The sequence below is a fragment of the Zonotrichia albicollis genome, chromosome 2, assembly GCF_047830755.1.
Source record: "Zonotrichia albicollis isolate bZonAlb1 chromosome 2, bZonAlb1.hap1, whole genome shotgun sequence".
Taxonomy (NCBI): Eukaryota; Metazoa; Chordata; class Aves; order Passeriformes; family Passerellidae; genus Zonotrichia; species Zonotrichia albicollis.
The window spans coordinates 86905496-86926465 of NC_133820.1; the positions used below are offsets into that span (position 1 = coordinate 86905496).

A 20970-nucleotide genomic window follows, 5' to 3' on the forward strand; every position below is an offset into this window, starting at 1 on the left:
TACAGTGCAGAATGACCACTTGCAGCTTCGAAGCACACTTAAGAAAAATTTCTGGCTGTCAGGGGTAAGATGTGACATTTAAAATTTGTGCGTGGAGAAAATTCTTGATTTTGGCATTAAGGAAGCTGTTCTTAAAGATAACCTGATGCCTCCCAGATGCTTCCTTGGCTGCTCTAACAGCTTGTAGACAGGACAGGAGTTTGTAAATTGGTCCCGTGTCACGTTTGCCTCAGGAAACTGAAACTTCCGAAGATGCCCTGAAGACTGCCGAATGCTTGGAAACTTTTGTCAGAAAAACAAAAGCTTGGCATTTCAAGCCAAACTGAACGGCGTACCTTACTGACAGTGTTAAACTTGTTGCTAGGAGTTCCCCAAAGCGCTGTAAGTTTTTTTTTATCGTGTTTTTGGGTGGAAATTGCTCCCCTACCATGCCAGCGCTTCCTTTGCCTTTCGTTTTCCCCTCCGCAGCCCGCACTCCCCACACCCCGGGTGTCCGTGGTAGGGCGTGGATGTCTCCTCCCGTCCCCGGCCCCGACACGGACGCCGGGCAGCGCCCTCCCGCTGCCGCCCTGGGCGTGGGGCCCCTCCTCGGGCGGGGGCCGGGCCGGGCCGGGGGAGGGTCCCGGCGAGGCGGCGGGCGGCGCCTCCCCCGCGGCGGCTCTCGGGGCGCTTCGGCCGCGTCCCTGCGGCAGCTGGCGGCGGTCGCGGGCCATGGGGGCCAACAGCCTCTGCCTCGGCGTCCTGACCGTCGCCGTCCTGCTCCTGGCCGCCGCCTCGCAGGGTGCGGAGCCGCCGCCGAGCTGCGAGGCGGTCCGGAAAGTTTTCCAGCTGCGGCGGCTCGGCCCGCTCGGCGGCGTCCCGGAGTTCCCGCGGGCAGGTAAGGCAGAGCTGGATGGGGCAGGAGGCACCGGGAACGGCGCGGCCGCCGCGTTTGAATCCGGTGCCGCTGGCTGCGATGGGTGGGTGGTGCTGGTGGCCGGGCTGGGCACCGCGGGCACATCGGGTCCCCCGATTCACAGCAACATCGCGGCTGGCCCCTTAAAGAGAGAAAACGCTCTTCCCGGGCTGTGGGCAGTGGGGTACCCCGACACCTGCCTAAAACCCCCCTGTGCCCACCCACTTCCCCTCCGAACCGCGCAGAGCAGAGCGAGCCGGCTTCAGCTGGGGTCATCCTGCTTGCAGGCGGCCGTGGGCGGGCACCGTCCGGCGGTGCGAGCCCTGGGGGCTGGGGACCGCCACCGAACCGCGCTGGGGCTGCCGGAGCCGCTCTGCTGTGCAGTGACAGTGGCTGACACCGCGGCCGGTGCTCGGGCTGCGCGTTTTCCGTACGGATATCTGCCTGTCACTGGAACGTAATGGAATAAAATTCCCGGGAAAGTAGAGTCTTCATGGCAATTTGAGTATATCTAGCGTTTGTATCAGCAGTTAATTTTTTTTTTAAAGTAGATGCTGAATGACATTGCAAAGCACGTATACAGTAAGGTGTATGGTTTTAGGTTTGAGGTTTTGGTTCCAGGTTTGTGAGAACCTCAGCTGAACTCAGAGGATTAAAATGCAAGTATTTTAGTGATCAGCGGTATAGGATGTAAAACCAACTTTTTTTTACACATCTTTAAGGTGTGTTCATGTTTGGCTGACAGGTTAACTAGTAAATGTGAATCAGTGCTTTTTAGACAGAGAATGCAACAAAGGCTGAGTTAATGTCCCCCTCACTTTAAAATATCAATAACTAACCTCATTGGGTTAAGATAATTTGTGTGGTTTTTATTAACTCTGCAAGTTGAGATAAGGCATACTAAGTTTATTTTAAAGGAATCCCTCCAAAATAGAACTTCTAATAACTCTAGCTTTAAATGTGACAGATAATGCTTGACACAGTCAATATTGCATTGTGTAGTTTATAAATTGGAGTACTATATTTATTAACAGTACATTTATCAACATGCATGTCTTCTTGCATTGTCCTAACCTAAAGATTTTATAATTGTCTTTGATAAAAAGAAAATAAACACTTCCGTTGGAAAGCCTGATGAGACAGGTACTGTTCGAATGGAGATGTCTGGAAAGTGAAATCTGAGTTACACTCCTGTCGGCGATTTAGTTTTTCTGTGCTATTTATGTGAATAATCTCAGTATGAATGATATGGTATCACTTTATCTATGTTCTTCTCATTCCATAGCCTAGTGTAAATTTTATGCTTTCTCTGTTATTGTTTATTTTGATTACTATACTTTGTTTGTGTACCAGGGGTAGGGAGGAAATAATGTTGACTCAAGAGAAAAGAACTATAGTGCTTTATATAGGTTTCTTCTGGTCTGCTTCTCTGATTTCCTCCTTTCCCCTATCATATTTTTTATACCACCACTCCCTTTCTTCTTTTGATTTTGACTTTTCTGCATTTCCTGTTCATAGTAAAAACCATGTTTGAATTGTACGAATCTAAAAGAATTCCTTTCTCTGCTGCTGCCCTTGCAAACAGTGAGCAGCAGGAGGTGTGATACAGCTGTATGGTCAGCAGCCTTTCACTCTTTGAAGGAATTACATTGCTGTGAGTGCCAGAGTTCTTGTTCTAAGAACTCTGTTGAGCTATCATGAAACAAATAATTGCAAACAGGAAAATCTGTCCAGAAGTGCAATGACAAGAAAATGGGGATTAAATGAGTATTTTAGAAGGTTTAGGTGTGATTAAAGGTATTAGTAGGCTCAAAGCGTAATGTGAAATGTCAGTTTTTGCTCCTGATCTTCTATATTAAGCCTTCTTTTGAAGCAAGATGTAAAAATACTTTAAAACCTTTTCTGATGACACTAAGAAATGTGTCTGTGTGTAAGATGCACACATGTGCCTATACAACACACACATTTCTTGTAGGTGTCGCCTTACGAAAGTAGGTGTCCTAGCTGCCTTTGCAAGGTTTAATTTTGGTGCTGAAATGTGGGCATCTAGCAGCATTTTAATTATCTTAGGGTTTCCATAATGTTCCCAGTGGTGCTGACAGATGCAGTAACTCTGGGAAACTTACATCTTTCTGGTAGTGGAAGCTTACATCTTTCTAGAAGTGCAGTGTGCAGTGGGTGGGATACCTTTGGCATCTCAGATGCTCCTTGTGGGCACAGCCACCATGGGCAGCCAGTGCAGCTTGTGGCATCTTGGAGCTACGCCATTATCAAATGTTGGTGTTGTCTTCAGAGTGAGCTGCATAAATGCCTCTACTGCACTGCCTCTCTGTCTTTATTTTAGTGGTGCCGTAGACATAACTTAAGAACACTTTCATTTAAATGTCTTAAGCTGAGTCTTTGGGGTAGGGCATGAAGAACATGCCTGAAGAACATGCCTGAAGAACATGCCTGAAGAACCAGCTGAAGAACAGCAGGAATGCTGGTTGACATATGGTTTTGTATGCAATAGAAGTCAATAAAATTACAGGGTTTATATTTGCCTTGTTTTCATTGCATGTATAAAAAAAGGCTGTACCATTCCCATTCTTTTCTCTTCTCAGTAGGAATAAAACCAGCAGCCTTATATCAGTAAATAATGTAAATTCTAGTTCTGGAGATTGTCATGTGTTTGTATTTTGAATATATGTTAACTCAAAAACCTATACATTATTTTATATAATTAGTTTTGCAGCTGTGTAGAGGTTGGGTATCCTTAAGGGAGAAAAAAAATACCTCTGTCATCCTATGCAGAAATGACATGTATATGTACATAAAAGTGATCTTGAAGGATATGGAAACTACAAATTTGAGTTCATGTTATCATCCACATAGGACAGGATATAGTGTTGAAAATGGCAACTAATAATCAAGATATATGTATATATTTTACCACTCTCAAGATACTTATTGCTACCCCTTGCAATCAAGACATTTGACTAACTGTTCTTGGTCTTTTGTACATGTGTTTTGGGAACTATAATACAAACTTATGCTCAGCCCCATCACATGCTATATTGGAACATTAATTGCCTTCATGCTAATTTCAAGTGTTAGTTGCAAAAATACTTTGTTTTTTTCCTGTCTGGTTCTGTGCTACAAGAATATTTTTGATGGGACTGTACAGAATAACCTCAGTAATTAAAAATCCTGAAAGACACTTTTTTGCTGTATGAAGAATTAAATCAATATAAAAAGTACTCAAAGGTTAGGTCTGGAGTTTTTTATTTTGTTTTTGTGATATGTATGGATATTGGATTAAAATATGTCATATTATAATCCAATATGACTTGGATTATTAAAAAAAAAAGAAATTGTCTGCAAAATACTTTTTAGCATATTTTTATTTCCTATGTTCAAGATATTGTATATCCTTTCTGGTATTGTAACTCAAGATTTCTTGAAGATTTCCACTCTTTTTCCCTATATGCTAGTAAATCTAGAGCTTTTAGCTAATTTCAGCAGCTCTTTTTTTCCCAGACAGGTTAAATGGGAGCTCTGAGCTCTTCTTGTTATCTTGGTTGCAAATAATATTTATTTTTTGGTTTCTTTCTCTCAGAATACCTAGAACAGAGAAGTTGTGTATCCCCAATCCCTGGAAGTGGTCAAGGCCAGGCATGATAGGGCTTTGAAAAACCTTGTCTAATGAAATATGTCCCTGCCCATGGTGGAGGGTTGAAACTATATATTCTGTAAGGGCCTTCCAACCCAGACCATTCTGTGGTCTGATTTTAGCAACAGCAGAGTAGGATGGCTGGTGAACATTCCACTCTTGCCTTCCTAACTGAAAGCCTCCTGTAGGCATGTCAGGGAAAAAAAAAATCAGACTTCTCTTTGCACCAAAAAGCTGAATTTTGTGGCTTATTGAAAAATATTACATTTACTGTCGCTGTAGAATCAAACAATTCCTAATGAAGTGGGGAGGAAAAAGTGCTGGAGATATTTTTTCTCAGCAGTTTGATTTTGGTTGGTTTCTGTTTCTTTGCTTTTTTGGTTTTGAGTTGGTTTATTTTTTTCAGGGATCAATCTAGGCTTCGTTTCAGCAAACACTGGGAGATCATGTGTGCAATTATGAGAACAAGAAACATAAAAGAGAGTGAAGACTGTGATTATTTAAAATTTTACTGTAAAGGCTTTTTGGTAGAGAACCATTATGAATATGAAGTTGAATAAATGAAAAAAACCATGCTGGAAAGATGAGATAGTGTCAGAAAAAGTTGTTCTGTGGTACTATTGTTAATTCAAGTTAAAATATTATTGCTAATTCCCCTTAAAGTAACAATAGAAGTCAGTTTAAAATCCAGCAGGTTACTTTAATGCAATTCCAAGATCATATTTGAATTTTAATTTGGGTTTCTAGTATAATTTACATTCCAGTAATTTGGATTTTGGTTCTACCTCAAGTCAAATTAAATTTTTTGGCTTTTGTTGTATGGAGGCAGAGACATTTCTAATTACTGCATTTGTTTAACAGACATTTAGAGCTCTGGAATATGATTTAGTTAGAGACAGAAAGTGAATTGCTCTGTCAAATCAGTTACTGATGTTCATTGTATCACATCTGTTTTTGTAAGGACTGTTGCCAACAACATAATTTTGTGTGTGTGTGAACATTTCACCTCTGGATCCACAAAATGATCACTGTGAAAAGAAATTTGACAATATTTTGAGATTAAAATCAGCAAAAAAGTGGACTCAGCTCTGTAGCAGTTCCCCTGTCTCAGTGTCCTATCTTTCAGCTTCTCCATGAAGTCACCAGTGCTCGGTAGTATTGACCTGGCTGGGTTGGCCTGAAAGGTGGTGCAGCTCAAGGAGTGCCTCCTGGCTCTCACACCGAGTGGAGCAGACCAGGGTTATGTCTACACTGTTTAAGGCTGGCTGGTGTCCTGTAGAAGGAATGGACTTTTGTAATGCCAAATTGCTGTGGCATTCAAGCAGTCTCAAAATAGGAGGGCTTTTGGACAGGAGGACATGTTTTGTTCTGTGAACTGTAGCGTGGGTGTATAAAGGGATGGTTTCACCTTACTGGAGCGATGCTCAGTAGGCAGGAAGATGAGCTTGGAGTGTATAAGGAAGGAGCCAAACTTGTACTACAGTGTTGTCTGGAGTGCCCTTTGAAAGCAGTGTATAGAATTCACCATCTCTTGAAGTGCAGGTGAGAGAAATACTGACTCCTGCTGAAGAGAGCCACAGAAAAAAGTGAGATGATGGTTCAACAGTGATAGTCAGGGCTGGGTGCTTGACGCTGATCCCCATCTTTTTTACTGAGCCAAGCTGAAGTACTTTACAACAATCGTAGTGGTAGCAAGTAGAGCTAAATCTGGAGTGGTGCTTGTAACAAAAATAAGTTAATAAATATTAAAGGATAAGCATGAGAAGGACTTAGGTCTGATACAGGCTCCAAATCAATTTTGAAATAAACCACTGATTTGACAATTGCATCCAAGCCATATGGCATTTCAGTGCTGGCTTTTGAAAGACTGTTTGTCATGACAATTCTAATGTTTTGGGATTTTTCAGACCCTGGATGTGATCTCTTGGAAGTCTAAATAGACAGGCAGAAATTTACCACAGATCTGGCATTTGTTCTTCCTGGCAGTTGATGGCCTCATGCTGTCAGCATTTGTTTATCGCAAGGTACTGAAAATACAGATTTGTACAGCTGAGACCATGATTAAAAGCTTGAAATCAGTTCCAGACAGATAAACCTGCAGCTTAGAACAATTAGGTTTTTCTTCCTAAACTGTCTTTCCTAGACTCCGATTATTTTCAGTTCTAAAAGCTTTCTTGTACCATAACTGTTTACTTCAATATATTTTTATTACAGGCTAAGGTATTTCACTTCCAGTTGTCTTGTGATCCTGTTTCAAAGTGGATCACAATGTAGAGTCATCAGAATTTGGTACTGAAAAGAGCCAATATGCCCTTTTGGAGTAGAAAGTGTTTTCTCCCTTTATTTCAAAATTGGTTATTGATAAAACAGTTTTTGTGGAAGATGGAAAGTTTTTTAGATGTGAAAACTCAGAAAATAATTGTGTGGGTTTTTTACTACTGCTTGTACTGAAGTGGAAGGACCTGTTTCATGGTCTGGCTTATGTGTCTTCTGAAACATTATCTCTAAGCTGTTCCTTGTTCTGTAGATCTCTTAAAAAACAACTGGTAAACCGCTCTGTGGTTTTGAGCAACAATTCAATTTTTAGTCAGTTGGGTTCTTTGTATGTTGTATTTGGTTACTTTTTCATGGCCAGTGAAAGCAGCTATGTTTAATGAGCTAGAACAAAAGTAGATCAATAAAATGTACTTCATATGTACATGATTAACAGTCTTAAAACTATAAAACAAAATTCACTTAGGATTGGGAATGAGATCCATGTTCAAAAGATGCTGCTTTAAAAATACTTTTGATAAAATCAAGGCAATAAAATAATACTGACCTTTCATCTGAAACCATATACAAATATACATTATTATTTTAGGATTTGGCTGAAAGTGTGTCTTCTTGAAGCTATACTCAAGTCCATACAGCCTAGATAAAGTTTCAAATTAATTTCTGTAGCAGTGATACCTATATCTTCTGCTTTACAAGTATATCTGGATATCTATACTTCTGCTTTACAAGTGTCAAAGGTTTGAAAGCTGAGCAGTGCCTAACAATTGTTTAAAATACTAAGAAGGGTTTGGGTAATAAACCTAATTTTAAGTTATTTCATTTTAATGTTAGACAAATATTATTAATGTCTGTGCCTGTGTACACAGGGAACTGCATGTGAGCAGTTACCCTGTATATTATTTGTTAATAATGAAGATGGAGAAATTTAAAGGTCATGCAGATGGCAATAATTTTCTCACTATGTTTCCACAAAATCTTGTCATATCTGTCAGTGCAATAACAATGTATTTGAGAACAAAATTTGCATTGAACTGTAAAGTTTTTTATTAATATAATTTAAATTCTCATATTTGTTCTTTCATGATGTATTTGTTCTTTGTATTAGAAAGCATTGCTTAGATACAGTATTAGAAAAAGATTTTGACTACCATATGATAACAAGGAAGGTGAATAATGCTTTTTATGCTTGATTATGCTCCAGTTGTAAAGTTACAAAAGTATTGAGTTTTCCCTCTGGGATTTCAGTGTGCCCAAAATTAAAAAAAAAAATCCTCCTTTGTAGAAGTGTCTCCCAACCTGTTAGGGAAGTAGGGAGTTGGTGTCAGGGATTCATGGGAATGTTTGGCATTAGAGAAAGACACAGTTAGGGAGATTAGACTGGAAGTTAGGACGGCTCCATATAGAAGTTAATATAAGCATGTTCATTATGCATCTGTCAGGAATCGGCTCTCCACTGGAGTGTTTGTAATGTTTGGAAGTAGTTAGCTTTTTCTAGTCCAAGATTTACCGAAGGACAGGAGTGGCAGCCATGAGCTGCTCCAGCATTTCAGTGTTCTAGACAATCATAGAATCACAGAATTGTTTGTGTTGGAAGGGACCTCTAAAGGTCATCTAGTCTGTAATGAGCAGAGACATCTTCAACTAGATCAGGTTGCCCAGAGCCCCATCTAAGCAGTTCTTGAGTGTTTCCGGGAGTGGGACATCTGCCACCTGTATCGTGATGTACAATGCATATTCAACATACTTGACCAGCATTAGTTAGCAATATTCACAGCTGGAACAAGATTACATTGTCAGGGAAATTATATTATGTGACTTTAATTAACTGTAATGAGTGTACTCTTCCCACAGAATTTTAATCAGTATCCCCTTCTGTTGAACAAGACCAAATGGTTTAAAGCTTTGAATATTTCTTCTGTGTGTCAATACCCATGTAAAAAAAAAAAAAATCTCTTTGGTATTTGTGTTTTGCATACTTTTGTTTTATATTAATCAGTGGAACTGCCTTTTCCTTAGGTGTTGATCTCCAGGTTTGTACTTCTAAAAATTCAACATGCTGTACAAAAAAAATGGAAGAAAGGTATCAGATTGCAGCACAGCAAGATATACAGCAAGTGCTTCAAACATCAAGTGCTACATTAAAATTTTTAATATCTCATAACGCAGCTGCTTTTCAAGGTAAAACTTTCTGCTTTTTGTTTCCAAACTTGTTCATACTTTTATTATTTATTTCATCTTTGATTATTTATGATGTAATAAAAGTTATCTGTTAATTTTTAGCTTCTCCCTATGCTTTTATGCTTTCAAATAAGTAGTACTAAATCATGCATGTGATTAGAAACTGCATTGCTTTTGGAATTTGTGGCTTTTAAAAATTATATTTGATAAAAAGTAAGAAAACATTCTTGTAAGATGCTTTGAATTTAATTGTAAACCTGTAACTTCACATTCTTTTTAACTTCCTTAACTTGGGGCATACTAAAATGCCCAAGTTTATTAATGCCTGGAGTGCTACAAAAGAGAGCTTTTTTTTTATACCACTGTTTCCACCCACTATATTCTTTGTCTTTTTCTAGTAGACATTCTTTGGTAGTTTGATTTTGAGATTTTGAGATTCTTTTTTCAGTTCTAGTTTTTCAGACTCTTGAGTTTCGAAATATGAATGAAAAAATAATTGCATATTGAACCATAGTTGTTTTAATAAATGACAGGAGGTTACCTGATAAGTAATAGTTATTTGGACTGGTGGTGGGGTTTCCTTTTTGCTTCGTATACTGTTAGTTTCTTTTTGATTTAATTAGCCAGAAGTTAATGCAGAAATTGCTTAAGGAGCTGAGAAGATGTGAAAATAGAGATATGAGGTTGTATGTGATGGAAGGAGATACAGAGTTTATATGTATTGAGGACAAAGCCCTAAAGTCTTGTCATTCATCTGTTAGTATGTACTTACTAACCTTTATGGCGCTTTATTGGAAATGATAACATGGTAACTTCATACAGGCTCGGGAAGTTGTCCTTCTGGCAATTCTTTTGTTTTTAACCTCTGATGCTGAAATAATTAGCAGAAGGGGGTCCGAAAATGCAAAGCTGACTTTGGAGTCCTAAAGCCTCCTCTTTTTCTTTTTTTTTTTTTTTTTCTTTTTTTTTTTTGGCTGTCTAATGCTAAAATCAAGCTGGAGTTGCGAGATGCTCTCCACCTTTTGGGACTTTTGCCATTTAGCTGCCTAACACAGCTGTCAAAAGGTGTAACAGTCAGGGAATCATTGATATAATGTACAGAGAAATCTTTCCATATCTTTTCTGCCTTCGTTCTTCCTTTCAAATTCTGTGTATTATCTTTTTCTTGCTACCGTAAGAGTTAGCCTAGAGTTTGGTACATATTATAATATTTTAAATTTGATCTGCTGTCTTTAGTCCATCATTTGCATTTAAAAAATACTTTTCAAAGCATATACTTAAAAGTGAAATCTATTTTATATATCTTATACACTTCACATATTTTTGAAGTACATGCTTTAGTCTATAATAGTTTTGTCTTTCTTTTTATGTAAAGAAGTATAACAGAGAGAATGTTGCATGGATTCTAGTATTATTTGGATTTAAAACCTTGTTTAACTTTGAAGTAATCCTTTCTGAAAAAGCATGCTATTGAATATACTGCTAATGTTTGAAGAATTGCAACCATTGCTAACTAAAATTGAAGCTAAATGATTTCTGATTCAGAAACAATAGTAAGATGCTGCTGATGTTTTTTCAGCTTGGAATTCTAGGTACATAGTAAGACGTTCTATCTGATCTGAATTCAGTTTTGACCCTGCTTTGAGGAGGACTTTGGGCTGGACACTTCTTTAAGGTCCTTTCAATCTGAATTACAGTATGAGAGGGTGCCTATCTCACCACCAAATGTTTAGGCATGCCTTTTACATTTAGACAAGGCTGGGCTGGGCAGATAGGAATGTAATTATCTCTTCTGCTACTTTGGCAATTGGACAGACATCTCAGGAGTCCCACAGAAAGCTTGAAGGGGATTGTTGGGGTGTGTAGAGAATGGAGCAGATGTCATGGATTTTGTCACTGCTGTCACCTGCCTCTTCTCAAAGTATGTTGAGGTTGGCTTTAAAGGGGTGGACAGATCCCAACAGAACAAATAGCTAATTTTTTCTCAATTTCTTATATATTCAGTAGAGAGAAGTAGGCAGTTAAAATAAGTGATCTGTCTGACTCTGGACGTCCTCAGAGGTGTGTTTCTATTCAGCATTAAATACAGTCTAGAGATCCTGAATCTCCAGGGTGTCTAACTACCAGGGACTTTATGGTGACTGTCTTGGTGAAATGAGGCACTGTCTGTCTATCTGTCTATTAACTTGTCACATGTGTGCATGTGTCTTTATGTAAGAGTAAATTAATCCGTATATATCAACATGTCTTTGTCACCTTCTAATGTTTGTGAAAATTCTGTGGTTCTGTACTAAGTGCTGCCGCCTGACGGTGACTATTGGCAATTTTCAAACGATTCAAAAATTCCATGCCTCTTAGGACATGTCAAGCTACGTGGTGCAGATTGCACCACTTGTGTACTGGGTACTACTGAGTACTGAGTACTGATAGATTTTTCCTTATGTTTCAGGGTGTTTCAGAATGTGTGTTTTCTTTTTTGTCGTGCATCTTCTATTTCTTTTTTAATAGCTTTGAGGAATGGTAAGGGAACAGAAGGATGGGCGGCAATGAAGTTGAATAAGGTATTAATCCAGTAAGTGGGAGATACATTATGGAGAGCAACAATCATTTTTCCCTTGGGAAAGGTGACTAGAGAACTTAAGCTGTATGATAATTTTGTTTCAAGACAGTACTTTTGATAGGATAACATTATTGCACATTTCTGATTTTTAGTATTTCTTATCTTAATATTTGAGGAATAGATTGTTGCTGCTGTACAGGGATTGCTATAACATCTCCATTCTGGTAACCATAAACCCAAATCCTTTTTAAACCTTACATTTGCATGACATAGACATATCTCAATATGTACACACTCATTTTGTACAGTTCTTAGATGCTACTCAAAGTTCACACTGACCTTTGTCTATACCTGTACTCAAAAGATTAACAAGTGCCACCAGGGTTACAGTGTAGTCACGTTGCAGTGCTGGCTTTTGTGTAGAGAAAAAAAGAAATCCCTACAATTTCTGAAATTTGGAGAGGAATTGAATAGGCATTTAAGAATCTGGTGAACTACAGTAGGAGGGAGTGCTGTGCAACAGAATAGCAGATCTTGTGTCGCTTCACTATTTTTCCACAAGAGAGCTCATAACCCTTTTAAAAGTGGCCATGTGTGACATAGAACAAGATAACAGCTTGTCTGGTTGAAAGAGAAGTTTAGAGATAAGAATTTAGTTGTGGAGTCTTAAAGCAAATGGACTTTTCTTTGTGCTACTATATTTGGCACCTCTAGTAGTGTGGCATAGTTTTCATAAATATGGAAGCATCAATCATTTCTGAATGAGGCTGCCTGTCACTGAAACAGAGGACTTGGCAAATGTGTCTCTGTATGCAGTAGGTAATAAACTGCACTCTTCAATAGAGCATTACCTGACTCTTCCTACTGTGTAGGAAAAATTTAATGCCTTTGCCATGTAAGTCCTGAAGTCTGTTGAATCAGGCTTTCTTGATGCAGTTTCATGCTTTTCTATGAAATTATTGATACACCGTAGATCAATTTCCACTTTATCTTAGAGCATAATTAAATGAAGTAAAATTGTTGCATCATATTGTTTGAGATCACAGTACAATTATTACATTTAAATAGGAAAAAGTTTTAGTCAGTAGCTAAAGTAAATTGTGTGAACTGGAAAATGGGTTGAAATCTTCTGAGCTGCTTTCTCTGGTAATCTATAAGAAATAATGGAATTTCTGTTCATCTTTGTGAAACTAAACGTGCCCTGGCACTAATTCAATTGCTTTCCACTAGTGAAATTTTCTGAAGAATGATTTGAAGATCAGAAGACTTCCAGCTAGAGCTTCTATATCTCTTATGGTTTCAAATGATATGTTGCCTGTCAGATCATTTGCAATACAAACTGCTTTGATGTTCTAACATTTTCTTCTTTCACATTTCCATAATCCTTTATATTTTAAGTGTGATATAAATAAGCCTAAATCTTAATACTGGTGAATCCCACTTCTTTTAATTAAATGAAGTTTAGGGATTTTATTAAAAGACAAAAATGTGGACAGGTTGAGAGATTCCATTTGTCACTCTGTTATATTGAGGGATGAGAGTCTCAAAAATACCTGTGGGTCACCAGAGTTACGTTCCTCTTTCTCGATTGCTCTGCAGCCCTTCCCCACAGCTATGATCATGCTTCCCTCTGGACTGAAAAAGTAGGGAATTTTAATAGCACAGAAGAATCATTGTACCCACGGATTGGTCTAAGGAACAAAGCTGTTATACAGCCTTTATTCTTCAGGAACCATCTATTCATATGGTATTTTGAGTCCTTTATAATAAAGAAACAGGATAAACATTATGCTAATATAACTTAGATTTGGACCCAGTATGTCTGTAATACATAAAACAGAGCACTAAAGGACTGCTATAAGTGCAGAAATGTAGAGATTTAGATTAATACCTAAAATTTCATTATTAATCCTGAGTTTTATTTCTGTATTGCAAGTAAGTCTTTTATCATTCTAAAGAAGTTTGGTTCTACTCTATCTCATTCTTATCTTCTCGCCTATATGTGGGCTGTGCCTGTAGGCGCTCCTGGAGTATAAGTATGTATCTATAAATGCACAGGGATTTAATGGGCTTCTGTAACAGTTTTCACCACATCAATCTTTTCTTAAATTGTTCTTTTCAAGTGTGCGCTTGTGCTCCTGTATTCTAGTCTCAGCCTGTTCATTTACCATCAATTATTTCTTCTAGTTACAGTAGTGTCTGAGTTACAATTAAGCTGATGTCAGTGCACTGTTCAGTCTCATACTCAGTGAGTACTAAGATTTTATTTCATATTTTTGTTTAGTACCCAGCAAACTACTATTTTGGTTTATGTTTCTGTAACACCGTGATCAGTACACACATATGCTAATTTAGATTTATTTTATGCTTTATGTAGTTCTTATGCATTTGAAAAAGGAAGTGAAGTACAGATTTAAAGCATCATTCCCTTGGGAGCAGTGGCCATAGAAAATTTGTATTTTCATGGATGCCTGCTTTCTGCTTATTCTTAGAACTTCGGGAAGCTAATAGCTGACAAAAGGCAGGAGTTTGAAAGACTGAACTCCAGCAGAGAAGGTAGTATAAAATTGATGGTTTTGAATGAATGTTTAATATTATTTCAAAGGTAGAATTGCCTGCAGCCTTTTAGATTTCAAAGATTTTCAAATACCCATGGAAGTTTGCACTTAGTGTTTTTATTCTCTGTTAAGAAAAAATAAATACCCAAAAAGTTACTAAGTCAAGTCTTGTTGAAAGACAGAACTCAAAATAGCCCTGATGCAGTGGAGACAAAGTGCGAAAAAATTGTTGTTCAGTAGGAACAAATGCAACGTGCTCCATTTAGCTGGGGAGGAACAGTGGAAGACATAATAGTATGGGAGATTTCTTGCAATGAATTTGTTCTGTAGCAGAGGTTCTGTGAATAATGATCGATCATCAATAATGAAAGACAAAAGTCAGCAGTTTCATGCTGTTGTCAGGCAGGCAACTATTTTAAGATTCTTCAACAGAGACAGCAGAGATCTGTGAATTGAATCTTCTGTTTTGCGTAGGTAAACTGGAGAACATTGTTCAGTTTTGGATAGTGTACTAGAAAGACATGGACCAGTTGGAAAGAGGAGAGAAAAAATATGCTCTGAAACCTACATAGAAAAAACTACACATAAGAAAGTGCTTATCAGTACTCCTTCATAGTAGATAAAGCCTCAGTGGTGTCGTACTGCAGCAAATACAGGCTCAATATTAGCAAATATTTTCCAATGACAGTATTAAAATGCTTTTGGTTAACAATTTTGGGAATTCTACATCTTAGAAACAAGCTGGACAAGAAAACAGTTGCTAAGAATTATGTTGTAAATATGATTAATTCTGCTTGCAGGCCAGGGGTTAGACTGGACTGCTCAACAGACTTTTCTTGGCCTTAGGACAGGTTTAAAGTGTGATTTACAAAGAAAAGCTAAGTGATTTAAACGTTTTAACTAGTTTTAAGATTAATCTGTGGATGTTATGCTCTACCAAAAAGGGTTTGTTCATTAATCTCTCTCCAAGAAGATTACACAGTTCCTTACTATAACATAATGTGATGGATTGCTTCAGTCATAAAGACTCTTGCAGAATGGGTTTAAATTTAGAATATTATATGTCAGTATTAAAAGAACACAAATTTGTTCATAACTTGATACATGATGGATTTTTTTCGTTATTAGTTCTACAGTGTAACTATTGTGTATAGAACTAATAGATCTGTACACTGTCACTTCAGCAGATATGCTATTATGAACTACATATTTTACATGGGAAATGCAAAGAATTGTGCATTTTTTGCAGTACAGACAGTCTTATTTTTAACCTTTTTTAGTTTACAATTTCCATCTTGGTGAACCAAGATGGACTCCACTTCTGCTTAGAAGTGGAGTCATGTACTGCATTCCAAAGGCTTTGTGAGAGGTAAAACCAGTTTGGTTTCCCAACAGACGTAAACCTAATGTTATCTGGTGTGACAGGGAATTTTAAAGATAGGTATGTTTACATCTAGAGTGGATAAATCTGATTGTATTTTAAGTGATTTTTTAAATTAGAAAACGATTGTGTCAAAACAGCAAAAAGGAAAAGTGAGGAAGGGTAGAATTGCATCAAATTGGAATTAATCAAGCATTAAAATACATTATTACAAAATTCAGAAAACCAGGCACGAACTTATCCTGTAAAAAAGTTATGCCAGTACTTGAAGTAGATGAAGTATAGTAGAGAGAGAATTAAAAGGACTGTACTGTACACATAAACCTGGTAGGAGAATTTTGCTTCTGTGGAGACAAAAACTAAAGGTTGTCACTGAAGACCCCAGGACTTGCCAAATACCACTGGCAACCTAAAGTTAGACAGTTGAGCTGAGTGTCACCACTGAGTCCAGTGTCACCATTGACTGTAATGACAGTTTGGACACTTGGCTAAATTTCACCTTTTAGATACCTACGCTGAGGTGTGTCTGAAGCTGCGCCCCAGTGAGCCTATTCTGCACATCAAAGGAAGAGCCCTCAGAAGTTCCCTACCCTCTGAAACCTTACAGCCACCCTATCTGACAGTGCAGGCTGTGAGTAAAGTTTGGGAACAAAAGCAGGTTATTGAGCAGTAAGCTCACACTTGAGTTTGCAGCCTATCAGCTGCTTGGAGGTGATTGCTGTTGTCCTGATGTAAATGAAAGTTGGCTTACTGCTTCCCTCCTGCTAGAGAGGTAGAAATGTGCAAGAAGATTCTGTAAGCATAGTGTAAAATCTATTCTTCATTCTTTTGCTTATCTTGTGGCAATTTGCTTACATGCAAAATAAGAAGTGAATATCTACTTTTCTTTCTGTTCTTCTTGAATTAAGCAGAAATTTATGTGTGTTGTGTAACAAAGTAGGTGACAGTGATTTTTACAGTGGTAATGAAACAAACTTACTAATATAAAACACATCATGAGCAGGTGTAAGTAGCTGTACTTTGATTCTTAAAAGGGCTATTGATACAAGTAATGCCCATTTTTAATAAAGCCACAAATTTCATCTTGTATTAAAGGCCTGAACTTAGGTCTGTGCAGACTGGAGGAGTGCCATGATAGAAATCTGCTGATCCTCGAGTTCTGGAAGAAAACATTTTGTATTCACTATTTCAGTGCATTTGAAATGTATATTCATTGCAGGTCAAAATAGAGCATGCTACAGATCTGCTGTAGATCAGCTTCATAGCCATTCAGTACTCGCACAGTAGCCATTTATCTAGGGGTTTTCAGTAGTGTCTGAAAATGCAGCAGAATTTACTGAGGAGAGTTGGCTATTTTCTGGGTTATTTATTTTGCAGTGTGTAACTCTTTTCTATTCCAGCTGTCTTTGTGTCTACTTAATATTCACTGTGATAGAAGCAAAGTGAAAAATTAGCCCTGTAGTAGTTTGGTGATTAGGGTACTTGTGTGCCACAAAGCAAGGCAAGTGGCAAGTGTGCCACTCACTGCTCCAGTGAGTATTTTAAATTATTTGTGTAATTTATAAATATAGTCTGCATTCTAAGGCCTGAATCACTTTAGAACAAGTGTTTTTCAAGATATGTAGGAGATGTGGGGTGGATATACTTCCATTGTCCAGATCTCATCTATTTTATTGCCTTTTTCAGTGAATCCTGTAAGGTCAACAGACTTTTTTTTTTAAAAAAGGAATTATTTGCTGATTGGGAGACAATTAACTAACTTCTCTTAAGAACAAAGAGATATGTATTTAAATTCCAGTGGACATTTCCCTCCACTGCTACCACTGTGATAGCCATGGGCTGGCTGCTTGTGGAAATGAACTTAGGCAAAGATGTTCTGCAGGGCCAGACTTGCTGAGAAGATTTCTTTAAAATCAAGTATATATGTTATTTTTAACCTGAAGTATACCAATCTTTGTTCCATACTTGTGTAAAACACATTATGGATATATAACTATATTTATTTATTGTTAGGCATCTGAAAATAATTAAATATTTGAAGTATTCCTTTTTCTTTATGTTGTGCCTATGAGGTCTTTTGAGTTATTTAAGATGGGATAATGTAGTTATAATTTACAAGATTTAGAGATGTACAGAGAAGGACTAGAAATTTGAAGTTATAAAATGGCTTTCCTTTGTGTTTGTGTTATGTCATAACAAAATAAACTAAAATAGTTTACAAGAGAATTTTCTTTGTTTTCCCTAACACAATTTTAATATCATGTTATTTTGAACAAATTGCTGGTAACATAGAATGCCTGATTATCACCAATTAATAATTTTTTTCACTCTGGATCTGTTACCTAAAAGCTGCAAGCCAGAATCCTATAAGCAAAGTCAGACTTAGTTCAACCATATTAAAATTCTGTGTCCATTTTAATTTGATTTTGGCTGTGTGACCATGTTATACTGAAGCTATTACCTGGCTCAGTGGTCCCACAGACAATTTCCCTTTCTCATTCCGGTTTTATTGTAAATGATTGTCAGCATAGTACAGGAAACTGCAAATTCAATTTTCATCAGTCCCACGAGAGACTTGATTCTTCATAACTTACTCTTGTTGTTTTGAAGGTAAATTGAGATAGCCATCTAATTTAAGGATTTCCTTCAGAGTAGAGGATTAAAATCTGTAATTTGTTTTATGCAAAGTCTTTTTCTTTATTGTGTTATTAGGTAGAAGCTAATATTTAAGGAAATTTTGTAGTGATTGCTCCCATGGGAAAGATGTAGGTCTTCATTTAATAATTCCATTTTATATTTAATGGTTTTTTAAGCTGGCTTTTCCCCCCTTGTTTTTACACCTGGGGATCATAAACCTGCTGTTTTCTTTCAAAGACAATGTTTTTTGAGTACTTACAATAATTTAGGATTTCAAGATAGCTCTTTCTCCACTCACTGCGCTTAGTCCTTACTGTGAGGCAGATTAATGACCCCTTTGGTTTAAAAAAATTTGATTTTGCTTCCTCTTTCAGTGCTGTTACTGTGGTGCAAACTAGCCCAGAACATGGAAGATGAAATAGTGAGAAGTTAGGAGGGCACCATGAAGAGAAGAAAAGGTAACTGCCTAAGAACAAAAAGGTTTAATGGCATAGTTCAGTGTGACCCTCCCAGAGGCAAAGGTGTTAACAGTAGGTCATTGGGATGAGATTCAGGGCTTGATTCAGCTGCACACAGGCATCTCTCTAGTGCTGTTTTAGCTGTCTTAGGGTATCCTTTCTGTCCTCCTGGCCAAACACTACAGCAAGGTGCTGGTCCCACAGAAGATACCCTGCAAAACCTTGAGAAAAGCAAATTACTCTATACTGGACAAAAGATGCAGAATGTAGAAGTCGACAATGCAGTGTCTGCATGTGAGGTAGGGGAATTTAGTCCCATCATGTTCAAAGGAAATGAGATCAAATATGTCTGTTTGAAATGGAGTCAAGTAACTCCAATGATTACTCTTTTTTACTTACATGAACTGTATGTATGTATATTCTGAAAGCAAGGGGCTAAGTTATATTGTAGCCCTAGACAATGTCACTGCTACAGAAGAGTCACTAGAGCCTAGGGAAAGAAGATTTAAAAAATTGCTGCTTTTGAGGAAGATCCCAGTTTTTGAGTTAAGATGCAGAACAGACCAGGTAACAGGTTGAAAAAAAATTCATGATCGCAGGTTTGGTCTCTCTTCTAACTACAGACTTGCTTTACTAACTGAAATAGTTCTTTGATACTCAGCTTCCCTCCCTGCAGTTGCTATGGTTCCTAATGCAACCGGAACAGAAACTTACTGTCAAAAGGATTTGGTAAGATGAACAAAGGTGCAACCTTTTTGCATAATTTCTTAAAAATCAACACCTCTTATAAAACCAATCAAGAGTATTAATCCTAGTGACAAAAATAATTTAAAATATCTATGTCAATTAAAGATCTTCAGAAAAAACTGAGCATTAGCTTATGTCTGTGCACTTATCACAGTAGTGGATTAAAGAAACCAAGTAAAAAAATCTGAGATTAATAAACCCCTAAAAGCCAATCTTTAGAGAAATAATAAGAGAAGTATAAAATTAGGACAGAAAGCAGAAAGAAAAGGGAAAAGTAGGTTTGTGTTTTTAATTTCTTAATTTCTTTAGAGCTTTACAGTTCCCTTACCTGCCTAGTGCATAACTAAAGACAACAGTGCTTTCTTGAGAAGATCACAAGCTAAAATGATGGTAAGTATCAGAAAGGAAGGTGAAAATCAAAGGCAATATTAAGAATTCATCAATTGCTTTTTGCAGAGAATCCAGAAAGTCTCTTTTCTGCTTCTCAAATGAGGACACTACTCTCCTCATGTAACCTAAAGAAAAAAAGTTTGGGTTTTATTTAGGAGACTATAACTCCTCTGCATTATGTGGCTTTAAATTTCAGTGAAAACAGTACAGCTAGAAGCTGCAGCTGCAGTAGAAGGAGCAGTGCCCTAACTTGGCTCATTTACATGGAAGTAACTTCTGTGACACTGAAAGAAGTCCAGCCTTGGCATTCTTCTCACTGTTCATGCTGAGAATTCAGAACAAGTGATAGCTTTTAACTTGTCACACCTGAAAATGTAAAACCTCGTATAGTATGAGACCAGCATTGCAGCACTTTCTTGAAAACTTAAAAATGAAAATTCTGACGACCAAGAATGCTCTATTTAATGTTCTAGGAAAATGAAGCAAGAAAAATATTCTGAAGAGAGCAGGTAGAGTTTAAGTCAAAGTTTAAGTTGTTTCTCAGAAAAACCTTCTAACTCTATTTCTGTTCCCATAATAATATAGGAGAAGGTGGTATTGGTTACTCTTGACTCAAAGCTTTAGAGCATGGACAAATTCTGGGGAAACGTGCTGGTTTGTTCTACAACTCTATTTTCCTATTTTCTTTTTTTCCTTTACCACTTAACCTTCAGAAGCTGACTCTACCTATTTAATATATGAGATATGCAGAGTTAGTAGCATTCTTTTGCTGTTCCTTGGGTCCACATTGACAGAGTAAATACTCAGCATATGAACTCGGTGAGCTTCCAGGTAAATCCACAGTGGTGAATGCGGCTTCTAGGCAGGGTGGTCTCTAGCAATGAGGAGGTACTCAGCTGGTTGAGGTTCATTTCCAATATCTAGGCATAAGCAGTACCTAGAGCAGTGCTTCCCCAGTTGGTTAATATACATGGACCAGATGGACTCAGGTAGGAAATAAGCCATACATTTTAATAGTCAAGGGGATTAGCCACTGGAACAGGCTGTTTGGGGGTAATAGAATATCAACCCCATCTCAACTTCTTCACTGCAATCAAATGCCAGCCACTGCCCTATTTTGTAAAGGATTATTTTGCAGGCCCAAGGTGTGTTACAGCTGTCAGATCTACAATCCTGTTCCAGTCTTAAAAATGGTAAGTGTGAATGTAGGAAAGCATTCATCATAGTACAGTCTGGC

General features: G+C 37.8%; 1 protein-coding gene across 26 annotated transcripts in view; it reads left to right on the forward strand.

Moving 5' to 3' along the window:
- The first annotated feature begins 273 nt into the window (after nucleotides 1-273).
- The window catches only part of GPC5 (glypican 5), a 610346-nt gene continuing 589649 nt past the window's right edge, over nucleotides 274-20970 (forward strand). For 19 of the 26 annotated variants that reach the window (XR_012579095.1, XM_005487482.4, XM_074535612.1 and 16 more), the window contains exons 1-2: nucleotides 603-877; nucleotides 8841-9002. Coding sequence is in view for 24 of the 26 variants with exons in the window: in XM_005487482.4 (XP_005487539.2) it covers nucleotides 712-877; nucleotides 8841-9002 (328 nt within the window). In the remaining 2 variants the exon portion in view is untranslated. Of the gene's footprint in view, nucleotides 878-6454; nucleotides 6572-8840; nucleotides 9003-20970 lie in introns of those variants that run through there. The other 7 variants (XM_074535598.1, XM_074535601.1, XM_074535604.1 and 4 more) reach the window with 4 other exon arrangements.